The sequence below is a fragment of the Onychostoma macrolepis genome, chromosome 24, assembly GCF_012432095.1.
Source record: "Onychostoma macrolepis isolate SWU-2019 chromosome 24, ASM1243209v1, whole genome shotgun sequence".
Lineage (NCBI taxonomy): Eukaryota > Metazoa > Chordata > Actinopteri > Cypriniformes > Cyprinidae > Onychostoma > Onychostoma macrolepis.
Window position 1 is genome coordinate 1,402,278 of NC_081178.1, and position 24,141 is coordinate 1,426,418.

Sequence of the window (24,141 nt, forward strand, 5' to 3'; positions counted from 1 at the left end):
TAGTCGAGGTGTTGTGTGTTTCTGTCTCTGTATTCACGCAGTAAAATGGCAGAAGTCAGATTTTCTCAGGATGAGTTCACGTGTCCACTGTGTCTGGATCTCCTGAAGGATCCAGTGACCATCCAGTGTGGACACAGTTACTGTAAGAGCTGTATTACAGGGTTCTGGGATAAGGAGGATCAGATGAGAGTCTACAGCTGCCCTCAGTGCAGACAGACCTTCAGTCCAAGACCTGCTTTAGCTAGAAACACCATGCTGGCTGAACTGGTGGAGAAACTGAAGAAGACCAAACTACCTGCTGACTGTTACGCTGGAGCTGGAGATGTGCAGTGTGATGTCTGTACTGGAAGAAAATACAAAGCCGTCAAGTCCTGTCTGATGTGTCAGCAATCATATTGTCAAACTCATTTTGGCCGTCATGAGAAATTTCATTCACGTAAGCCACACAAAGTGATCGATGCCACTGAACGACTGCAGGAGATGATCTGCCAGAAACATGAGAAACATCTGGAAATGTACTGTATTACTGACCAACAATGCATTTGTGAGCTCTGTACAAAATATGAACATAAAAGCCACAACACTGTATCAGCTGCAGCACAGAGGACAGAGAAACAGGTATTTATAACTAGCGATCAAGTTAATACTCAGTGTAGTGATCCAATAATCTGTTTGTTTGCTGTGTAGAGCCACATATTAATGATGCAGAAACACTTTAGTAGTCATTATGCTGTTGCTTATGACAAAATGATTGATTACTTTGACCTTTCGTGACCTCATAATAATATTAATAATATCCATATGTGACCTTTGATCTCATAATGAGTTTCAGATGTGGAAATCGGGCAAGTGTGAAACTCCGACGTCATCCGGGATGAGATATGTTGTCCGGCCGGTGGTAAAAACCATAAATGAGCTGTCGAGTAACGTTTTTGAAGATTTTATGGTGCGTTTTGAATCTTCCACATAGGAACATCTGTGGTGTGCCCCTTCCAAAAAGTTATCTGGCTCACCTATTTTTGCAATGTCTATTTGGGTGTTAGCGTGGAGACGGACCTTTTGCTACACGCATGTTTCGGTTCTAGCTGTGACAAAGTAAATATTTCTAATTAGACATGATTGTCCTGGTTATTTTCACAGACTTTCAGGTTCTGTTTATGTTTACCCATGTGCTAGTAATTTGGAAATGTATCTTCTTTTTTCAGTTACAAAAGTTCTCTCTCTCTCTCTCTCTCACACACACACACACACACACGTTTGTTTAGCCATCTAAAATGGTAATATTACACAGAATCCTGATGTTTTTATCTACAGATAATTATACATGTTACAACTCATCACAGAAAACTTGACATAAATATAAGGCCAAGCATGATATTACAAAAGAACCATGTTGACAAATGTGTTACAACTCATCACAGAAAACTTGACATCTTAGAAAATAAATAAATAATTAATGTGCTTTATAAGTAATTTACTCATGGGCTCAATAAAATGTTCCCTCTCTCTGAGAGGACACTTGCCCCACACCATAGATTAAACAAGCACACAGACACACATTCAATTGTCAGAGTCTTATTCTCGTCTTTTAAATGAATTGAATATAAATAAATTATGCGATCACACACGATATAAAACAAAGCAAAACATTGACACTAGTTTTAGGTAAAAAAATGTTGTAATGAGAAACCAGCAACGTCGAAATAAGTAAAGGGAAAAAAATATATATATTTTAACAGGCCAAGTGCTACTGGGGGCCCTGACATGTCCGTTCATGTTTTATGGAGGCTTTCCATAGACATATTTCAATTCAGTTCACGTTTATTTGTATTTGTATCACAGAAAATTAAAGTTTCTACATTACTGTGTACCTTTAATATTTATATTTACATTATATTAATTAATTTTAAACAGTATCATCCCCTAAACCTTCCCATCACAGTAAACTTTCGACATTTTATATTTTCATAAACATCATTTAGTTTAATTTATAATGTAAAAGTTGTTATGATCATGGGACAATTATTTATAATTGTAGTATTACTATACTATATCCATAGATACTCCACTGTGACACTCCATAGACATAATGATTTTTTACTGTACAAGCTGTACACCTACCAAAATTCTGCATACAACCATTTTTAATAAAATATTGTTTTTATGTGATCTGAATTATGAGGACTCAAGATATTTTATCACAAACCACATTTACGTTGTTATAGCAGAGTAATACCCACATCATTATTACAATTTGTGTTCTGATAAATCATATAAACACACATACATAAACAGTCATGCTACTCACATATTATTGTAGCACAGTATAATCAGACTTTGGCCATTAATATGTTTTACAAACTTATAAATAAATAAGATCTTACAAACTTAAGGCTGTTTAAATGAAATCTTAAAAGTTTTAAATAACATCTTATACTGTTTTATTTGCAAATTTAACCTAAATTATGATTTTTATTCAACAGTACCTGTTCAAAACTTAGTTTATCATTTTAAAAGAAAATTGTACTTGGTTTATTTTATTTCAAAGCATTGTCCCACTTAAAAGGCTAAACAAAAAAAGTGTCCATATCTTAGATTATTACTAGGGTGAGCCTGTGATATAGTTCTACACTTATATAGTTGTATATGATCATACTTTTTTTTCTGAACCAACCTTTATCAGCGTCATAAATATCTGGGTGAAACATAGCCTTTGCTGAAAATATAATACATGTAGACAGACCATATGTTGATGTAACCGCTTGTCTGCTGGTCTTTGAAGAGTGAGTTTATGACTTCACCAGGATTCTACCTCATAACTTTCTGAGTCATTTAAAACAAATGTTTAAAGAACCACTTCTGGGGCAAAAGACTGCTACAGACAAAAAGGCATTCCAGTTGCATTCCATGATGCACATTCTTTGGATAACCACTTGTTGTAGTATTATATTTACAAGTAAATATAAGGCCAAGCATGATATTACAAAAGAACCATGTTGACAAATGTGGTTGTTGCAGTGTTTTTAAAAATAGGTAATGCCAACTCCAAACAGATCCTCACACCCACACACATACACACTCAAGGCCACCGTCTGTGGTGAAGTCAAGGCCGCTGTTCACGGGGAAATCCAGGCTGCCTTTCGCGGCTCACTCAAGACCACCATCTGTGGCTCACCCAAGCCCGCCGTTCACGGGGAAATCCAGGCCGCCGTTCGCGGGGAAATACAGGCCTGGCGCCGTCCGCGGGGAAAGCAAGCCCGCTGTTAGCGCCTCACTCAAGCCCGCTGTCCGCGGGGAAATCCAGGCCGCCATCCGCGGCCCACCCAGGCCTGCCGCCGTCCGTGGCCAACCTCAAGCCCGCCGGTAGACGCAGATGTGCCCCTGGGATTACTGGTAGCATACGAGGATATGAGTTGGAGCCCAGCTCCAGAGCCTGCTCCTCGACAGCGCACTCCAGAACACCCCCCGGACTCCTTAGACTTCCCCAAGAAAATTTTGGGAAAAGTTCCGCCATGGCCTATTGGGAGGTGGGGATAAGGTCAGGGTTCTGGATTCCGTGTTCTTTGTGTTTCCCCTGTCCTTCCTGAGTTTCCTTATTTGGTTATTTTCCTGTTCTTCTTAAGTTGATTATTGAATTGAATTGAATTGAATTAAATTGATTATTCCTAGCACCTGTTTCAGTTTTCCTTGATCACCTCCCATGTGTTTAAGTCCTGAGTTCTCCCTCAGTCTTTGTTCGTTCACTCATCATTTTATGTTGTATATGCCTTCTAAGTTGATTTATTAAAACAAAGAACATTTACTCACCTGCTGTCTCCTTCATCCTTCCCGCAACACACCCCTACCCGTGACAATAGTATAGTAATACTACAATTATAAATAATTGTCCCATGATCATAACAGCTTTTACATTATAAATTATACTAAATGATGTTTATGAAAATATAAAATGTCAAAAGTTTACTGTGATGGGAAGGTTTAGGGGATGATACTGTATAAAATTCATTAATATAATGTAAATATAAATATTAAAGGTTCTAAATATAATGTAGAAATTAAAATGTTCTGTGATACAAATACAAATATACAAATAAACGTGAACTGAATTGAGATATGTCTATGGAAAGCCTCCATAAAACATGACCGGACATGTCAGGGCCCCCAATAGCACTTATCGTTTGGCCTGTTAAAATATACAGGTGCTGGTCATATAATTAGAATATCAACAAAAAGTTGATTTATTTCACTAATTCCATTCAAAAAGTGAAACTTGTATATTATATTCATTCATTACACACAGACTGATATATTTCAAATGTTTATTTCTTTTAATTTTGATGATTAGAGCTTACAGCTCATGAAAGTCAAAAATCAGTATCTCAAAATATTAGAATATTAATTAAGACCAATACTGTAACATGGCTGACGAGACGTGAGACGTGTGGATCCATTCGCAAGCTTTTATTAGGCAGAGACGTGGTCGTACAGGCAGGGTCGAAACAATGGCAAACAGGCATGGCAGGGACAAGACAAAGAGCAATCCTAGAGCAAGCAAAGGTCGACGATCGGCGAACAGTGTCCAGAGGGCAAGGCAGAGAGATAATCCAGGGAACGCGGGCTAGAAATCAACACGGGAAACCAGGCAGGGAAAACTATCCAGGGCTTTGTAGAGTAGCTACTACTAGGAGAGCGGTAAATGCATACAATACTCGGCAGTGTGGCAGAGAAGGTCCAGGGTTTAAATAAGGTGTGTGATCAGTGTGTGCGTGGGATCAGGTGTGCGTGTGATTAGTGCCTGCAGCTGTGTGCTCAATTAGTGCAATGGATGATGGGAAATTGAGTCCAGTGTGCTGTGTGCTGTGAGAGTCCATGTGGTGTGTGGTGACCTCTAGTGGTGAATGAATGGGAGTGCAGACCAGATTCGTGACAAATACAAAGAAAGGATTTTTAGAAATCTTGGCCAACTGAAAAGTATGAAAATGAAAAGTATGAGCATGTACATCACTCAGTACTTAGTTGGGGCTCCTTTTGCCTGAATTACTGCAGCAATGCGGCGTGGCATGGAGTCGATCAGTCTGTGGCACTGCTCAGGTGTTATGAGAGCCCAGGTTGCTCTGATAGTGGCCTTCAGCTCATCTGCATTGTTGGGTCTGGTGTCTCTCATCTTCCTCTTGACAATACCCCATAGATTCTCTATGGGGTTCAGGTCAGGCGAGTTTGCTGGCCAATCAAGCACAGTAACACTATGGTCATTGAACCAGCTTTTGGTACCTTTGGCAGTGTGGGCAGGTGCCAAGTCCTGCTGGAAAATGAAATCAGCATCTTCATAAAGCTTGTCAACAGAAGGAAGCATGAAGTGCTCTAAAATTCCCTGGTAGATGGCTGCGTTGACTGTGGATTTCAGAAAACACAGTGGACCAACACCAGCAGATGACATGGCAGCAAATCATCACTGACTGTGGAAACTTCACACTGGACTTCAAGCAACATGGATTCTGTGCCTCTCCACTCTTCCTTCAGACTCTGGGACCTTGATTTCCAAATGAAATGTAAAATTTACTTTCATCTGAAAAGAGGACTTTGGACCATTGAGCAACAGTCCAGTCAACATGATCTCACAGAATTCCGTGTAATGTTCACAGACTTAATTAACCTCCGAATCTGTGGTGGCATCACGGAATCGCCGAAAATTCCGTGATGGGCTCACAGAAAAAATTCCGTGATGGGCTCACAGAAGTGATAGCAATGTAAGTCAGTGACAGGCATCAGCCGTGCTCCACGCACGGAAACCCTTAGCATCAATATGCCGACGCGATACTGGGAAATTTATCGTCATCATTATTGTTCAGAACTGGGTAGGTTTAGGGTAGGGGTGGGGTCAGGTACTCCAGTGAAAGTATAACTGCATCGGCGTCACTCTTTTTACGTGGTCTGATGCAGCGCTGGTGTTGAACCAGTGAATCCGTGCATGGACCACGGCTGATGCCTTCTGTGAGCCCATCACGGAATTTTCGGCGATTCCGTGATGCCACCACAGATTCGGAGGTTAATTAAGTCTGTGAACATTACACGGAATTCTGTGAGATCAGGTTGGTCCAGTTCTTTTTCTCCACAGCCCAGTTAAGATGCTTCTGACGTTGTCTCTGGTTCAGAAGTGGCTTGGTAGCCCTTTTCCTGAAGACGTCTGAGCGTGGTGACTCTTGATGCACTGACTCCAGCTTCAGTTCTCTCCTTGTGAAGCTCTCACAAGTGTTTGAATCGGCTTTGCTTGACTGTATTCTCAAGCTTGCGGTCAACCCTGTTGCTTGTGCACCTTTTCCTACCCAAATTCTTCCTTCCAGTCAACTTTGCATTTAATATGCTTTGATACAGCACTCTGAGAGAGAGAGAATTGTTTTTTTACTTTTTAAGACTACTTTATTTAATAATTTTAACAATCATCCATACAATGGATCTTAATTAAAATCCACACAAACCACCAAATATATTATTCAATACAACTTGAAAAGAATAAATCATCATCTATAACAGTACACAAAACATCTTCATAACTCCATACATCTTTAAAGCCTTGAATATTATTCACTAATTTATAAAACATGTCTTATTCTTGCTTTACCTAGACTTCTGAAAGTGCCATCAACATCATTTCCTTCCTTCCCTTCTACTTTTTTCCTTCTAGTTAGAACAATTGCAGTCTTTGCTTGGCCAACAATAAAATTTAATAAACGTCCCTTTCTTCTACTTTCTTTCCAATATTTAAAACCATAAATAAAAACAACATTTGAAAAAACAACCTTGAAACCTACAAAAATGTCTTGAAGTCTTAAGAACAGAAGACTCAATCTATTACAATATAAAAAACAATTAAATATTGTTTCTGTATTTTCACAAAAAGGGCACTTACTTTCAACAGATCGATTAATAATGCTTACAAACGCATTTACAGCAACAATTCCATGTATTAGTTTCCATTGTAAATCTCCAGTAATTTTGATCAATGGTGGTTTATATAATATTCTCCATTCAGGCTTACAATTCTCATCAACCCCAAAATGTAATTTCCAAGGGATATCTGTTTTACTCTTAAGCTTTTCTTTATTCAAAACTTTATCACTCATTTCATAAAGTTTTTTTCCCGCAGCTGAGCATATTTCCAAACCCTTTACTCCCATATCATTAAGAAAAGGGTGAACAAGCTCTTCTTCTACAAAACCTAATGAAATCTCCATATTTGGGAAAGAGTCATTGTTATCAAGTACACATCCATTGTTGTCTCTTGTTATTAGACTCATCTCCTCTTCAGTTAAGAGTCTTTTAACTCTGTCCAAGAAAGCTCCAACTATCCTCCTTGATTTTATTCCCAGACGCTGGGCCGTTGTATCCACTTTATCAAAATCACATCCACAAATATCCAACAATTGTCCCAAGGTGATCACTTTCACATTTTTCAAGCTTTGGGTTATTGCAACGAAAGACTTTTCACCAATGTCCAATCTTGCTCCTCCCACTAAAGGTTCCTTCAGGAGCCAGAACAATGACAAAACAGGTGTCTTCCTTGATATTTTCATAAGACCCCATGCTTTCAAAACACTATAATAATACAAGGGTAACTCTTTCAACTCTTTGTCCACACACTTTGTCAAAAAAAAGATTTTTAGCAAGTCCCATTCCCCCCACTCTCTCCTATATGAGACTTGTTCCAGCCTTCCGTACATTATTTTCACCATAAAGAAACTTTCGTACAAACTGTAATCTGAAGGCTGTTTTTCTGCTTTCTAGGTGAACAAGCCCTTGCCACCCTTCATCTCTTGGTAAAAGCAAAATACATTGTGGAACCCAATGCAACTTATTCCAAAAAAAATCAACAATTAATGCTTGTATCTTTGATAACAAACCCATAGGTGGTTCAAGTGATGCCAAACGATGCCACAGCGTAGAAGCCACCAAATTATTAATTATAAGTGTACGCCCCCTGTAAGACACTCTAGGTAGTAGCCATTTCCACCTTCTTCATTTTCCTTCAATAATTTCTACTACCCCCTCCCAATTTTTTTAATATGCTACTCATCACCCAAGAAAACTCCTAAATACTTGATTCCACCTGAAACCCACTTTAAACCTCCTGGCAACTGGGGTTTCCCCTCCTTCCACCCACCTATCTCTAAAGCAGTACATTTACTCCAATTTACTTTGGCTGATGACATATTTCCATACCTGTCAACCACCATTCCCATTCTTTTAACATCCTCTTTTCCAGTAACAGCCACCATTACATCATCTGCATATGCAGACAAATATCATTTTTGTTCACCATACAAAGTGACACCCATTCAAACCTTTTTCAGTTTGAGTAAAAAAGGCTCAATTGCTATAGAATATAACATCCCTGATAGGGAACACCCCTGTCTTATCCCTCTATTAGCTCCAAAAGGAGCACTTAAACCACCATTAACCTTTACAATACTTTTCATGTCACTATATAGCATCTTAATCAACTTAATAAATCCATAGGGAAAACCAAAACATTCCATAAATACTTGTGCTCTACTTGATCGAAGGCTTTCTCCTGGTACAAGGAAATGAGACCAAAATTCTGACCCATCAATTTTGCCACTTCAAAAACATCTCTGATTACAGCTATGTTGTCAATTATCGATCTTTCAGGCACACAATATGACTGATCATTATGTATTATTTGCCCCATCATTTTCTTTAGACGATTGGCCAAAGCTTTTGACAGTATTTTAAAATCAACACACAAAAGGGATACTGGTCTCCAATTCTTAATTACCTTCAAGTCACCCTTCTTCGGTAACAAAGTTAACACTGCACGCCTACGACTCAAAGGTAACTTCTCCCTTAATATACTATCACAAACAACCTTCAAAAGATCACCGCCTAAGATGCCCCAGTATGCTTTATAAAAGCCTACTGTAAGGCCATCAATTCCTGGAGCTCTTCCATTATCCATACTTCGCAGAGCTTCATATAATTCATTCTTAGTTAACTGTGCCACTAATTCTGCCTTAGCATTTTCCTCTACTTGTGGTAAATCACTCAGGAAATCTTCACACAATTTTTTGTCTTCCACATATTCACTTTTATATAGCTCCCCATAGAACTCAACAATTCTCCTACGTATATCTGATGCTTCACTTAACTCCTGTCCATTAATGTCTTTTAGGCAATGAATAGATCTATTTTGGCCATTCTTCTTTTCTAAACCAAAAAAAAAAAAACTTTGAAGGAGCATCCATCTCAGAAAAATCCTGGAAACGAGATCTAATTAAGGCCCCTTGTACTTTATATCCCAACAGGTTTTCCAAGACCTTCTTTTTCTCTTTTAAAATCTTAAAATGCTCATTTTTCCCTGTTACTTCAGACCTTGAATTTCAATATCATTTTCAATTACTTTGATCTTTTTGGCCATGCTCCTAGTGACATTGAAATGGTATTGTTTACACAACTGTTGTATTTGTTTTTTCCCAATTTCCCACCATTGTTGCATACTTGAAAACATACTCTTTTTACCCCTCCATTTTTCCAAAAAAACTCAAAACACTCTTTAAAATGTGAATCTTCCAACAAGACACTGTTAAAAACCCGTCTGGAGTCTAGCAGTTCATGCACTCGATACGCCTCCTCGCCGTCGACCAGAATGGGTGGGGGAGTCTGCGGCTCAGCTCCCTCCTCCGGTACCCCTCTCGGACCACCAGCGGGTTTAAGCAGAGATACATGAAAAGTGGGAGAAATGCGGTAGTTAGAAGGCAGTTCTAACCGAAATGATACAGGGGTAATTTGTCTGGAAATCTTGAAGGGCCCTACATACCTGGGACTGAGTTTCTTGCATGGAAGTCGGAGGCGAAGATCCCGGGTCGAGAGCCAAACCCATTGCCCCGGCTGGTAGACGGGACCTGATCGTCGATGGGTGTGAGCTCGGTCCCAGACCTCCTCACTGCGTTGAAGCCATTCAGTAACAGAAGGCAACTCGGTGGGTTCTCCTGACCAGGGGAACATTGGTGGTTGGAATCCGAGGATGCATTTGAAAGGGGTCATGCCTGTTGCTGGTTTGGTCAGGGAGTTTTGAGCGTATTCCGCCCACATCAAATATCGACTCCACTCTGTCTGTTGCTGTTGGCAGTAAGAGCGAAGGAAGTGAATGACCTCTTGGTTGAGACGCTCGGTTTGACCGTTAGATTGTGGATGGTAGCCTGAAGTGAGACTGATATTGACATTTAGATTTTTAAAGAAACTTGACCATACCCTTGAGGTGAATTGAGGGCCTCGATCGGAGACGATGTCGTCGGGCAGACCATAATAGTGAAACACCTGGTTGCACAGTAATTCGGCTGTCTCAAGAGATGTAGGCAGTTTAGGCAATGGTATGAGGCGGCAGGCTTTGGAAAATCGATCCACAATGGTGAGAATGGTGGTGTTACCGTGGGAGTTGGGTAGATCCGTGATGAAGTCAATAGCAACATGAGACCAGGGACGCCGAGGCGTGGGCAGTGGCTGCAACAGGCCGGCTGGAAGTTGTCTGAGTGATTTAGTGGTGTTTCAGATATCGCAATTGTGAATGTAATTGGCTGTATCAGTCAAAAGCGTGGCCCACCAGAAGCGGTTCCGCAGGAGTTGTTCCGTAGCCGAGATCCCAGGGTGGCCTGAACTGGGGTTTGTGAGCAATGAACTTGAGTGAGCAATTGCTGACGGAAGGGTTCTGGAACGAATACACGGTCGACAGGGCATTCTGGAGGAGGTTGAATCTGTTGATTTGTGTGGCTGATCTCGGCCATTATATCCCACTGAACGGGAGCTAGTAGAATTTTTTCAGGAATGATATTCTCAAAGGGGCCTGAGAGATCTCCACCTTCAGCTTGACGGGAGAGTGCATCTGCTTTGGTATTCTTGGTACCAGGTCGATAGGTTACTGTGAAGTGGAAACATGTGAAGTACAGCGCCCATCTGGCCTGCCTGGGGTTTAAACGTTTGGCTGAGCGCAGGTATTCGAGGTTTTTGTGATCGGTGAGAACGAGAAATGGGAGTGTAGTCCCCTCCAGCCAATGCCGCCACTCCTCCAATGCTAATTTCATGGCCAGTAGTTCGCGATTGCCCACATCATAATTCCGTTCGGCAGGAGAGAGTTTGCGTGAAAAGAAGGCACAAGGGTATCATTTAGAGGGCTCACCATGGCGTTGGAATAATACAGCTCCCACACCCGTACTTGAAGCATCGACCTCAACGGTGAATTGGTGTTCTGGGTCAGGGTGTCGAAGGATGGGAGCGGAGGTAAAGCGAGTCTTTAGATCTTTAAATGATTGGAGGGCCTCAGGTGTCCATACTAGGCGAGAGGTGTTGCGTTTGGTCATAGCGGTGAGCGGGGAAGCGATGGAGCTGAAGTTTCTGATGAAGCGTCGGTAGAAGTTAGCAAACCCCAGGAAGCGTTGCAGTTCCTTTACCGTCTGAGGCTGTGGCCAGTCGAGTACTGCCTGGACCTTTTTGTCATCCATAGCGACCCCGTCTTGACTGATTACGTAACCGAGGAAAGAGGTGTTGGTCTGGTGGAACTTACATTTCTCTGCCTTTACGTAAAGCTGGTGTTGGAGTAATCGCTTGAGAACTGATCGGACGTGTTGTACGTGTTCCTCTTGGGTATCTGAGTAGATCAGTATGTCGTCAATATATACGATTACCCCTCTGTCTAACATGTCACGGAAGATGTCATTCATGAAGGCTTGGAAGACTGAGGGACTGTTAGTGAGCCCGAAGGGCATAACCAAGTACTCATAGTGCCCACTAGTGGTAGAGAAGGCTGTTTTCCACTCGTCCCCTTCACGGATGCGAATCAGATTGTAGGCATTCCGTAGGTCGAGCTTGGTGTAGTATTTTGCCTGCCGCAGTTGTTCGAGGGCTGAAGGGACGAGTGGTAGTGGGTAACGGAATTTCACAGTGATTTCATTCAAACCTCGATAGTCAATGCATGGTCTTAGGCCCCCGTCCTTCTTCTTCACAAAGAAGAACCCGGCGGATGCAGAAGAGGTGGACGGTCTGATGAATCCCTTGGCTAATTCCTCCTGTATGTAGGTCTTCATGGACTCTGATTCTGGTTGGGACAGAGGGAAAATCCTTACCTTGGGTGGAATAGTGCCAGGCAGGAGATTGATTGCGCAATCGACTGAGCGGTGAGCGGGGAGCTGGGAGGCTTTCCTTTTGTTGAAGACTTCTATGAGATCTGCATACTCAGGGGGTAAGTTGAGAGTGTCGGCGAGGGGAGTCGTGGTTGTGTTGGGTTGTCTGGTGATTTTGGAGAGACAACGTTCTTGACACGTTGGTCCCCATTCTGTAATCTGTCCCTCCCTCCAGGATACTTGTGGATCATGGGTTAGAAGCCAGGGAAGACCGAGAATCAACGGATGGTTAGGTGACTGTATAACATAGAATTGAATCTGTTCAGAGTGCAGGGTTCCGATGTGCAGTGTGACAGGTTCAGTGAGGCGGAGAATCTTTCCTTTGCCCAGGGGGCGACCATCTAGCGCCTCCACTGCCAGGGAGGAATTACAGGGGTTTAGTTTCAAGTGATGTTGACTGACAAACCCACTGTCTATGAAATTTCCAGCTGCTCCCGAATCTAGAAGTGCCGTTGTCTGAATTACTTGGTTCAGAGAGATTAGTTCAACAGGTAGTTTAATACTAGAGGCTGAATTGATCTAGCGAGTAATGTCAATCACCAAGCACTGATCCGATGATGGCCGAACGGGACAAGTGTTCTTCATATGGCCTGCTTGACCGCAGTACAGACAGAGTTGATTTTGTATGCGGCGTTCCCTCTCCTCAGGAGTGAGGTGAGTGAACCCGAGTTGCATAGGCTCAACAGCATTGTGAGGTTTGGGTGGTGAGCGAGGCGCAGATCGTACGGTGCGTCGAGAATGAATCAGATTGTCTATGTGGATGGAAAGTTCAATGAATTGACTCAGGGTCCTCCCTTCGTCTCGACACGCCAGCTCAGATTGCAATTCAGTGTTCAGGCCTTTCCGAAACAGCAGTTTCAGGGTATCCTCTACCCACGTCGTTTGCGCCGCCAGAGTGCGAAATGACAGGGCATACTCAGCCGCCGTTCTCCTGCCCTGTGAAAGTGTTAGAAGCTGCTCACCCGCGTCTCCTTTCTCAGCTGGATGTTGAAACACCTCCTTGAAGTGTTGGAGGAATGAGTCAAAGGTAGGGAAGGCTGAACCATCGGTCCTCCATACCGCAGTCACCCAGTCCAGAGCTTTGCCGGTGAGTAACGAACACACAAAGGCGATGCGACTGGATTCAGTGGGGTAAAGTGAAGGTTGTTGGCTGACGAAGAGCGAGCATTGCAACAGGAAGCCTTTGCATTTAGCGGTGTCACCGTCAAATTTCTCAGGAAGGGCGAGTCGTCGGTTGACAGAGGAAGTTTGCATGGCTGGAGGGTTGCTTGGAACGGGTGGCGGGTTGGCAGCGGCTTGTGCTTGAGCCACGCGCAGACCTTGCAACGCTGCAAGAAGCTCATCGGTGAGAGTGGTGAGTCGATGCAGCTGATGTTGGTGCAGAGCGAGTTGCGAGGCTTGAGCCGTGAGTTCAGTTGTCAGCTGCGTCAATGCTGCTGGATCGCTGTTTGGCGAAGTCTTCTGTTGTGAATCATCAGACAGGTCGGGATCCATTTGCAGCTTTCTTTATTGGAATAGTCAGACGGAACAGGGTAGTTGACCAGCAATGGGAACAGAGTAGGCAAGGCAGAGACGTAATCGGGAGAACAGGCAGAATAATCAAGGCAGGCAGCTTACAATCAGAGTCCAGAGAAACAGTCCAAATCAGGGCAACCAGAGAGGGATCACAGAGTCGATAATCAAGGCAGAGATAACAACAGTAAAGCAAACACGGGTAGAAACACTCAGAAGTGACAGCCGGGGCAAATCAAGACTTCGCAATGAGTGCATGGAAGTGTGCTGCTTAAGTATGGGTGTGTGAATGAGGTGCAGATGTGGCAAGGTGATTAGGCCCAGGTATGAGGGACGATGGGAAACTGAGTCCGAATGGAAGTTAATATTCAGGGGATGGTTCCCTCTGGTGGCGGAGAGGGAGTGGTGCGGGAGCTTCGATTGTGACAGTCAGGTTCTACATGATTTCTATCAATTTCATTCGCCGTACAATTAAAATCCCCTGCCATGATGAGATAAGGTTCAGGATCACACTCTTGTAACACATCAGTTAAGGTCTCTAAAAAAAACATTCTCTCAGCTGGTACTACAGGAGCATAAACATTTACTAAAGTAAATGAGATTTTATCATACCTTGCAACAACCTTTAAAAGCCTTCCTTTCACAACCTCTTCTACTTCATAACATGTCGGAGAACAATTCCTTGCAAACAAAATTTCAACACCAGCACTCATATTAGTTTTATGACTTAGAACTACAGTTCCATCCCATTCTTTCTTCCAATCAACTTCATTCACAATCAACTTCCAATCACAAGAGTCACTGTGTGTCTCTTGTGCAAATACTATATCAATATTTTTAATTTGCAACATTTGAAAAAACTGGCTTCTTTTCCTTATATCTCTTGCTTCATTTAAGTTTATTGTAGTTACTTTTAAATCAATAATTAGAAAAAGACACCAACTTAAAACCAGACAAGCTGAACAAAACCTAGTTGCCTTCCATTTACTTTACACCATCACACAATTGTTCTGTATGCAACTTTTGTACTATCTTTTTAAAACGATGTATATCCTGATTTGATAAACAACCCTCACCTCTCTGCTTCATCAAGAACTTAGCTGAATCAATAAAAAGCTCACAATCAGGAAAAAACTCTGTTACTACCACATTCCTTTTACCTTTTGTACTACTCAAAAATTTCTGTACTCTTTCTAAACTATATCCACTCTCTTTTCCTATTTCCTGTCCCATTGATTCCAAAACTTCTACCTCCCCATAACTAAGAACCAACGAATCATCAGCGGAAGAGTCATCTGACACTTCATCTGCATCGTCTTTATCTTTTACTACTTCCTGATTTTTCCTAAATGCTTTAGACTTTGAACCCTTCTCACTCTTACCAGCCTTCCTTTTTACCACTGAGATTTTAAACATGCCAGTTTCCTCATTCATTATTATCTCTTCCTCATCTAACTCTATTTCCATACTTCCATTTGCTTCCCTGCTTTGTGACGTTTCAACCTCTATAATATCACTATCTTTAACCTCACCTCTCCTTCCATCCACACTTCCAATTTCCTCACTTTCTCTAAGATTTCCAAACATTGGCTCCTGATTACTTTGATGCGCTGGACTTTTCAGACTCTAGCGCATTAACAGCCCTCTCATCTTTGGCGCTACTTGTTTGTGCTCTGTCCTGTACATTACTCTCCAAAGAAACGCTACTTGTTTGCGCCCTGTCCTGTACATCACTCTCCAAAGAAGCACTACTTATTTGCGCCCTGTCCTGTACATTACTTTGTGAAGAAGCATTATTTGTTTGCTCTCTGTAATGTACATCACTCTCCAAAGAAGCGCTACTTATTTGCGCTCTGTCCTGTACATACCTCTGCAAAGGAACAATCTTTTCAGGACACGCACAAGCTAAATGCCCCTGATTTCCACATCTAAAGCATTTCATCGTTTCAGTTGTAGCAAAAAATGGTATAATCAAAACCTTCAATCCTGAACTTCAGCGCAATGTTCAGTTCCTCCATATCATTTTTCAAAATCATATGAAGTTGTCTTCGAAAAGAAACAACATGTTTCAGGAGAGGAGACTTACAACCTAGTGGTATCTTTTTAATTGTCGAGACAATTTGTCCATGTCTTTTTAATTCACGCTCAATTATCTCATCACTTATGAACAGAGGCACGTTAGAAAGAACAACTTTCCTCTCTGGATTACCAAGCGGAAAAACTTGAATATACTCCTCTCTAATGACTACCCCTCGTTCAACAATCAAATCAACCTTCTCAACCGTTTCCAAACAGCACTATTCATCCTTGCTGCGGACTTTATACTGCTATGTCCCACTACCTTTCCCGCAGCTAAACTACAATCCTCAACTGAACATTCCACGCCGACCGGTATTTTAATACCATGTCGCCTGGTCAACTTCTCAAGCGCCATGCCTCAGAAGAGAGGCACTGGCCGAAGCCCGAAGAAACCCTTCAAACACAACTCCTAAATAAGTCTTTTTTTCCACAAACACAAACCGAGAAACCATCCACTGCAAGATAGACAAAGTTTTGAAAGAAAGAAAAGTAGCACTCACCACGCTCTCAACCATGCACCTCACCTCAAACACTCACCACACTCGCGCACGCACAGAGAGAGAGAGAGAGAGAGAGAGAGGACGAGGGAGATAGATACAGAGGTGAAGGGGAGAAAGAGAGACAGGGGATCTTAAAAAAAAATTCTTCTTCCAACTTACACTAAGCACAGCTTTTGTAAACCTCTCATTTGAAGAATGGTCATGCTAGTACAAGGAAAACTTTTTTCTCCTGGAAAAATGTAAGGGACTTTATTTTTTTCCTTATTGTTTTATTCCCATTTCATTTTTATGAGTGTTATTTAATTTATTTGTATACAGTCATCAGGTGCATATACAGGTGCATCTCAATGAATTAGAATCTCGTAGAAAAGTTCATTTATTTCAGTAATTCAACTCAAATTGTGAAACTTGTGTATTAAATAAATTCAGTGCACACAGACTGAAGTAGTTTAAGTCTTTGGTTCTTTTAATTGTGATGATTTTGGCTCAAATTTAACAAAAACAAATTCACTATCTCAACAAATTAGAATATGGTGACATGCCAATCAGCTAATCAACTCAAAACACTTGCAAAGGTTTCCTGAGCCTTCAAAATGGTCTCACAGTTTGGTTCACTAGGCTACACAATCATGGGGAAGACTGCTGATCTGACAGTTGTCCAGAAGACAATCATTGACACCCTTCACAAGGAGGGTAAGCCACAAACATTCATTGCCAAAAAAGCTGGCTGTTCACAGAGTGCTGTATCCAAGCATGTTAACAGAAAGTTGAGGGGAAGGAAAAAGTGTGGAAGAAAAGGATGCACAACCAACCGAGAGAACCGCAGCCTTATGAGGATTGTCAAGCAAAATCGATTCAAGAATTTGGGTGAAGGAATGGACTGAGGCTGGGGTCAAGGCATAAAGAGCCACCACACACAGACGTGTCAAGGAATTTGGCTACAGTTGTCTTGTATTGTATTCCTCTTGTTAAGCCACTCCTGAACCACAGACAACGTCAGAGGCATCTTACCTGGGCTAAGGAGAAGAAGAACTGGACTGTTGCCCAGTGGTCCAAAGTCCTCTTTTCAGATGAGAGCAAGTTTTGTATTTTATTTGGAAACCAAGGTCCTAGAGTCTGGAGGAAGGGTGAAGAAGCTCATGGCCCAAGTTGCTTTAAGTCTAGTGTTAAGTTTCCACAGTCTGTGATGATTTGGGGTGCAATGTCATCTGCTGGTGTTGGTCCATTGTGTTTTTTGAAAACCAAAGTCACTGCACCCATTTACCAAGAAATATTGGAGCACTTCATGCTTCCTTCTGCTGACCAGCTTTTTGAATATGCTGATTTCATTTTCCAGCAGGATTTGGCACCTGCCCACACTGCCAAAAGCACCAAAAGTTGATTAAATGACCATGGTGTTGATGTGCTTGACTGGCCAGCAAACTCACCAGACCTCAACCCCATAGATTCTCCCCATAGATGTTATTGTCAAGAGGAAAATGAGAAACAAGAGACCAAAAAATGCAGATGAGCTGAAGGCCACTGTCAAAGAAACCTGGGCTTCCATACCACCTCAGCATTGCCACAAACTGATCACCTCCATGCCATGCCGAAATTGAGGTAGTAATTAAAGCAAAATGAACCCCTACCAAGTATTGAATACATATACAGTAAATGAACATACTTTCCAGAAGGCCAACAATTCACTAAAAATGTTGTTTTTATTGGTCTTATGAAGTATTCTAATTTGTTGAGGTTTTTCTTAAATGTGAGCCAAAATCATCACAATTAAAAGAACCAAAGACTTAAACTACTTCAGTCTGTGTGCATTGAATTTATTTAATACACGAGTTTCACAATTTGAGTTGAATTATTGAAATAAATGAACTTTTCCACGACATTCTAATTTATTGAGATGCACCTGTATGTGTGAATACGCATATTGTGATATGTTCTCATGATCTTTTAAAAATTGTTTATTTATTCTGTTACTGTCCTTAAATCCAATATCTTTTTCTCACACACCCATAGAAAAGAGTCCATAACACACCATGCCTCGGAATGCAACCGGATAGCACTGCCATGTGGTCTGCAGATGGGCAAACCCTCCGGATGCGCATAAAATCTTCAAAAGCATTACTTGACAGCTCATTTATGGTTTTGCCACTGAACAGACACGTACAAACAACACATCTCATCCCCAGATAATGTTGGAATTTCACACATGTCTATCCCCACATCTGGATCTCATTAATGGGTCACGAGGTCAACATGACATGGGTGGTTGCGATGTAGGTGGGCCGTGTGGGGGAGGGGGAAAGGTCAAAAGGTCAAAGTAATTAATCATTTTGTCATAAGCAACAGCATAATGGCTACTCACTTTCTATTTCAGGCTCTCCGTCTGAGTCAATTTAACTTTTATATGATACTTACACTTGTAGTGTGATAGTTTCACTTTATATTAATGCATGTACAATGGTGGTAAACAATCAGTCATCCTTTTAGAGTTTGAATCTACAGCCATTAGTTATCAGTTCCACTTTTACGGAATTCATCTATTCACATGATGATTTAGTGAAAGTAGTTTTCTGTAATATTCACTGTCATCCATTTGTCCTGCAGAAGCAACTGAAGGAGACACAGAAGACATTCCAGCAGACAATCCAGCAGAGAGAGAAAGATCTTCAGCAGCTGAGAGAGGCTGTGGAGTCTCATAAGGTGAGTCTGGAGAAGAAGAGAAGTTTGTCTCAGTCTTAGTTCAGACTCACTGAAGCCTGAATCACTGTGTGTCCTAACAGCGCTCTGCACAGACAGCAGTGGAGGACAGTGAGAGGATCTTTACTGAGCTCATCCGCTCCATTGAGAGACGCCGCTCTGAGATGATACAGCTGATCAGAGATCAGGAAAAGACTGCATTGAGTCAAGCTGAAGGACGACTGGAGCGACTGGAGCAGGAGATCAATGATCTGAGGAGGAGAGACGCTGAGCTGGAGCAGCTTTCACACACACAGGATCACATCCAGTTCCTGCAGGTAACAGAGATCTAGAAGAACGGGATCATAATGGACTTGAGCAGATCCTGCTGTGACACGAGGCTCACAGAGAAACATTTCATGAGTGTATTATATAATCATCAGACTCTCATTTGATCATCTTCTTTTGAAAGAGACAACATTTAAAAAAAAAAAAATGGCTTTCAGCTCTGGAAATCTCTTATGAATCATTTCTCTGAGCTCTTTCCTCTGAAATATATATTTATCTGTCAAACAGCACCACCAATACTTCAAAAATGTTCAACTTTTTAAAAACTGGATCAGGTGATCTTCAAAGCTGACAAAATTTATTTTTATTTGGCTGCATGCTAAATTTGACCATGAAGACCCCAAACATGCAGGTAACATGCTGTATATTTGCAATCAGTCCTATAAGGATGTCAGACAAAAATGCAAAGAGCCACAAAATTGAGTGTTTTTCTTGATTTTGCAATAAATTCTGAAATCACAGAATCAGGAAATCCTGGATTGACTGAGCAATGCTTTAGCATATTGAAACCAAACCAAACCTAATCGAGTCTTAAAGGGTTAAACAAAACAGCACTCATTAAGTATGTACAGTTCTGTAATGTGAAGAAGACACTTTTGTGTCCATTTTGTGTGAATACATGTGAAGATCTGTTCTTCCTTTGTGGCTCTGGCCACATGGCAAAACTTGTTTCTGCTGTGAGGGGGCTTTACGATCAGCCACACTTTAATGAGTAAGGGAGAACAAAGCAGTTCCTGCATAGGGGTTACTGTGTGTTAATGTTAACCCCCCTCTCCGCAAGAGGTAGTGTTGTTTATCTGAAGGCAAAAGTCATTCCTTTGTTGTCCACAAATCTTGATCTCATCAAAATATAACGTTGTTTGTCTTGACCGCAGTTCACTACAACACTCGGGTTCTGTTTGGTTTCAATTCACTCAAGCACTGATTGCAGAATTTATTGCAAAAACAAACATTACACTTCTTTGTGGCGCCTTGTATTTTTTCTGAAATCCTGATGAGACTGATTGCTAATATACAGCGTCATGTTTGTGAAGTTTCAGTGTCTTTAACTGTTATAAAGTTATAAATAATTGTCATAGCCTTTGAACTGCTTTTATTTATTTATTTTTTTTAACAAATCTTCTCAGCCCTACAATGAGACTCCATTGATGTGCTTGAGCTATTGGATGTACTTTTACATTCTTAGTAGATGTTTTATCATCCAAACTATTTCCTAGAATGTTCACATATAGTGCAAGTAGCAAATGCTCAAATCTGTAGCTCTAATGTGAAATAACGAATATGAGATGAAGCTGATGCTGTGAAAGTGCTGGATTGAGGTGAGTAACTAAAGATCAGTCAAGTCAACAAGAGCCACACAAATCTGATGTTCCTGAAGGTTATTGGGTGAAGTGCGGAGCTGATGCGTTTTGATTTCTGTTTTCTGTAGAGTTTCCAGTCTCTCTCAGCACCTCCTGAATCTACAGACGTAAATGATGTTCCTTTTATTACTCTCATCTCTTTTGATGGCCTAAAAGAATCTGTCCATCAGCTGAGAGACAAATTGGAGGATTTTTGCAAAGAGGAGGTCAAGAAGATCTCAGACAGAGGTAAAGTCCTGGAGATTCATCTGCTCTCAGAAACGAGTCCATCATCATCTCATATCATGGAGAACATCATATTACAAATGTCTTAGGAATGGATGCAGGATCATGAGAATAACACTGTTCATGTCTGTTAATTTCCACAGTCACATTCACCAACGTTGTTCTCTGGACCAGGAACAACTTCCTACAATGTAAGTCAATAAGAAAACAAGCAGAAAAACTTGCTGAGTGTGTTCATGTTCTTCCTGTAGAAGGTGAAATAAGAGTTTTATAATTGATGTAAATGATTATTTGCACAGGATATCCTGTTATCTGTACTGAGACACTGATGATACACTGAACATGAAGAGTTCTTCTACATGAAAAGATCAAACAGATTCATAATTCCTAATTCTGATGTGTTTTATCTCCATCAGATTCCCATCAGTTCACTCTGGATCAGAACACAGCACATAAACTCCTCCGTCTGACTGAGAGCAACAGAGTGATTACTAACACTGGCACACTTCAGTCATATCCTGATCATCCAGACAGATTTGATAGTTATTCTCAGGTGTTGTGTAGAGAGAGTGTGTGTGGACGCTGTTATTGGGAGCTGGAGTGGAGTGGACGTGTGTTTATATCAGTGTCATATAACAGCATCAGCAGGAAGGGATTGGGTTATGAGTGTTTGTTTGGATATAATGATCAGTCCTGGAGTTTGGACTGCTCTCCCTCCAGATACTCATTTGGACACAATAACATATGGACTGTTCTCCCTGTAAAATCTATCAGCAGTAGAATAGGAGTGTTTGTGGATCACAGTACAGGAACTCTGACTTTCTACAATGTCTCTGACACAATGAGCCTCATCCTAATAGTCCGGACCACATTCGCTCAGCCGCTCTATCCTGGGTTTGCTTTTGGTTCTGGATCATCAATGAAACTGTGTTGATGAATCAGAATAAATTTAAGAGATTCTCCCCATAATGCTTTCAGCTGCATGATAAATCAGTAACAGTGAGATGTTATAGATTCTCTTTTCTCTTTCTGACCTTAATTTTTCCGCTGAACGTCTGTTACTTAAATAACATGTCAGAATAAATTTAATAAATCCTCATATAGACAGTAGGATCAGTGTGTGAGAGTCCTGCAGATTGACAATGAGTTTCTGTGCTTCTCTCAACCTCTGTTTGTGTTGATTGAAATCAATGAAGAGTACAAATGCACCAAAGTGAGACTGAACATGACCCTGACCAAGTCTTAGGATGCTACAATACAAGTGTTTGCTCCCAGACTGGCAACTGGAAGGAACTGGACCCCAACTGAGGCCATACAGCAAGCAAATTCTGCTCTCAGGCATAGTGACATTGTAGGGAAATTGCAGCAGGGAAGAGGGTTTTGGACTCAGGGCAAGCCAAACCAAATGGTACAAGGCAACATCTGCCCAGGAAAAGTCTGATAGTAGCCAAAGTCCGACAGCAAGAGGAGGCAAAGATATGTACAAAGGCAGTCTCACAGTCCAGACAGGGTCAATGGACTAACTGGGAAAGACTGGAGAAACGTAAACTCACCTGGAATGATCTTTGGGAGATGGGGGGAAGCAGACTGAGTCTCATCATCAGAGCCACCTACGATGTTCTTCACAACCCAAAACACTAAACCAGTGGTTTGGAGAAGATTCATCATGTCCTCTTTGTCAAACCCTAGCAATGTTAAGGTACATCCTGTTGGACAATGCCCAGGACTGAAAAGTGCAGGTTGACTTAAGACCAGAAGCTGAGCTTTCTGCATGAGATCATCACAACTAACCTTAAGCCAGACCTAATCCTGTGGTCAACCTTGCAAAAGTCCCTGTTCATTGTGGAACTAACTGCGTAATGCAGGTATTTCCAATTGTTTTTGTCAGTCAAACCCATGAAAATAAAATATTTACTTGAAATATCTCTGAGGAAATTAATATTTCAATAATTTAACACATTTGCAATGTTTTTTGTTATTTGCAAGTTTACAGTTTTCTAATGTTCATATTGACGTGCAGGTAAACAAATAAAAATTTTATTTTTGTGTTCAAGTGTTAAGCCTTAATTATTTTTATTTTATGTTTTTATGATTTATTATTATCTTCTTATCAACACCATAAGCAAACAACACCACCTCTTGCTCATTTACGACCCCCTTCTCCCCTCTGTCCTCTCTGCCTCTGTCCTCTCTGCCAAAGCCCCAAGAAGAGGCTCCAGAAAAGAGGCAGCAAAAGGAAAAAGAGCCAGATCTTCTTTTATCCCCTTCCTTGACCATGTGACTAAAACCCAAATGTGAGACATTCAAACTGACCAATCAGCAGATTACAGCTTCACCCACTGGGCAAAAGGTGTAGAGCCCCAATGTATACACATCTTGGCCTACAGGCCTGGATCACTATCAGCACTTCTGTGCCTTCAGAAATGGCCCTTTTGTTACTCAAGGTAGGTTTGGGACAGGAAAACAGAAGTCTTTGATTATTTTTAACCTTACACTGTCTTCTCCCATCATCAGTTTGAAATAATACAATCTCCCTCAATCTCTCTTTCCCCCTTCTCCTCTTACTGTCTCTCCCCAATTTCCTGTCCATCTTTCATTTTTCGTTTTCTCTCTCTCCTCATTATTTCTCTCCCTATTAAAGATCTTCTTGTTTTCTGGCTATTCACCTTTTTAATTTAATCAGATTAATTATTATTATTATTTGTTTGTTTTGTTTTTTTGTTGTTGTTTTGTTTTTTTAGTATAAGCTATATTTTCAAGATGGCAGTGGTGACAGCAATGGTAACAAAAGAAAGGAAATCCAATACAATCTTTTTCTTCACACATGTATTAGAATGCTGGGGAGTATTGTTTGTCCATATGTCTTTGGTTTTGGTGTATGTCTCTTGTTTTTCTACTGTCTTCTGTTATGTCCACTTTCAATAAATAAATAAATAAATAAATAAAAAGTGTTGTAAATACTATAATACATACAGTATAATACACTTTACTATAGTATGGTTCAAAAACAGTATAGTATTTACTATAAATTAGGCCTACTATTGTATTTTTTCATGTGGGATGGTACATAGTGTTTGAAGGAGTAACAAGTTTAGTCATAAAGCCTTCTAGGCGGCAGGCTAAAACTTTTGCATAAATTTTAACATCTGTACCAATTAGAGAAAGTGGACGGTAACTAGAACATAAAGTAGAATCTTTATCTTTTTTTAGTAGGAGAGATATAACGGCCATGTTCATATTTTGTGGAAAGGATCC

The 24,141-nt window shown here is 41.0% G+C and overlaps 1 protein-coding gene across 1 annotated transcript; it reads left to right on the forward strand.

Moving 5' to 3' along the window:
* LOC131532935 (tripartite motif-containing protein 16-like) lies at positions 1–22,935 on the forward strand. The gene is made up of 6 exons (XM_058764822.1): positions 1–618; positions 18,881–18,976; positions 19,057–19,290; positions 20,730–20,889; positions 21,030–21,077; positions 21,303–22,935. The coding sequence occupies exons 1-6, from the start codon at positions 46–48 to the stop codon at positions 21,818–21,820; spliced, it is 1,629 nt and encodes a 542-aa protein (XP_058620805.1). The 5' UTR covers positions 1–45; the 3' UTR covers positions 21,821–22,935.
* Positions 22,936–24,141: the final 1,206 nt, after the last annotated feature.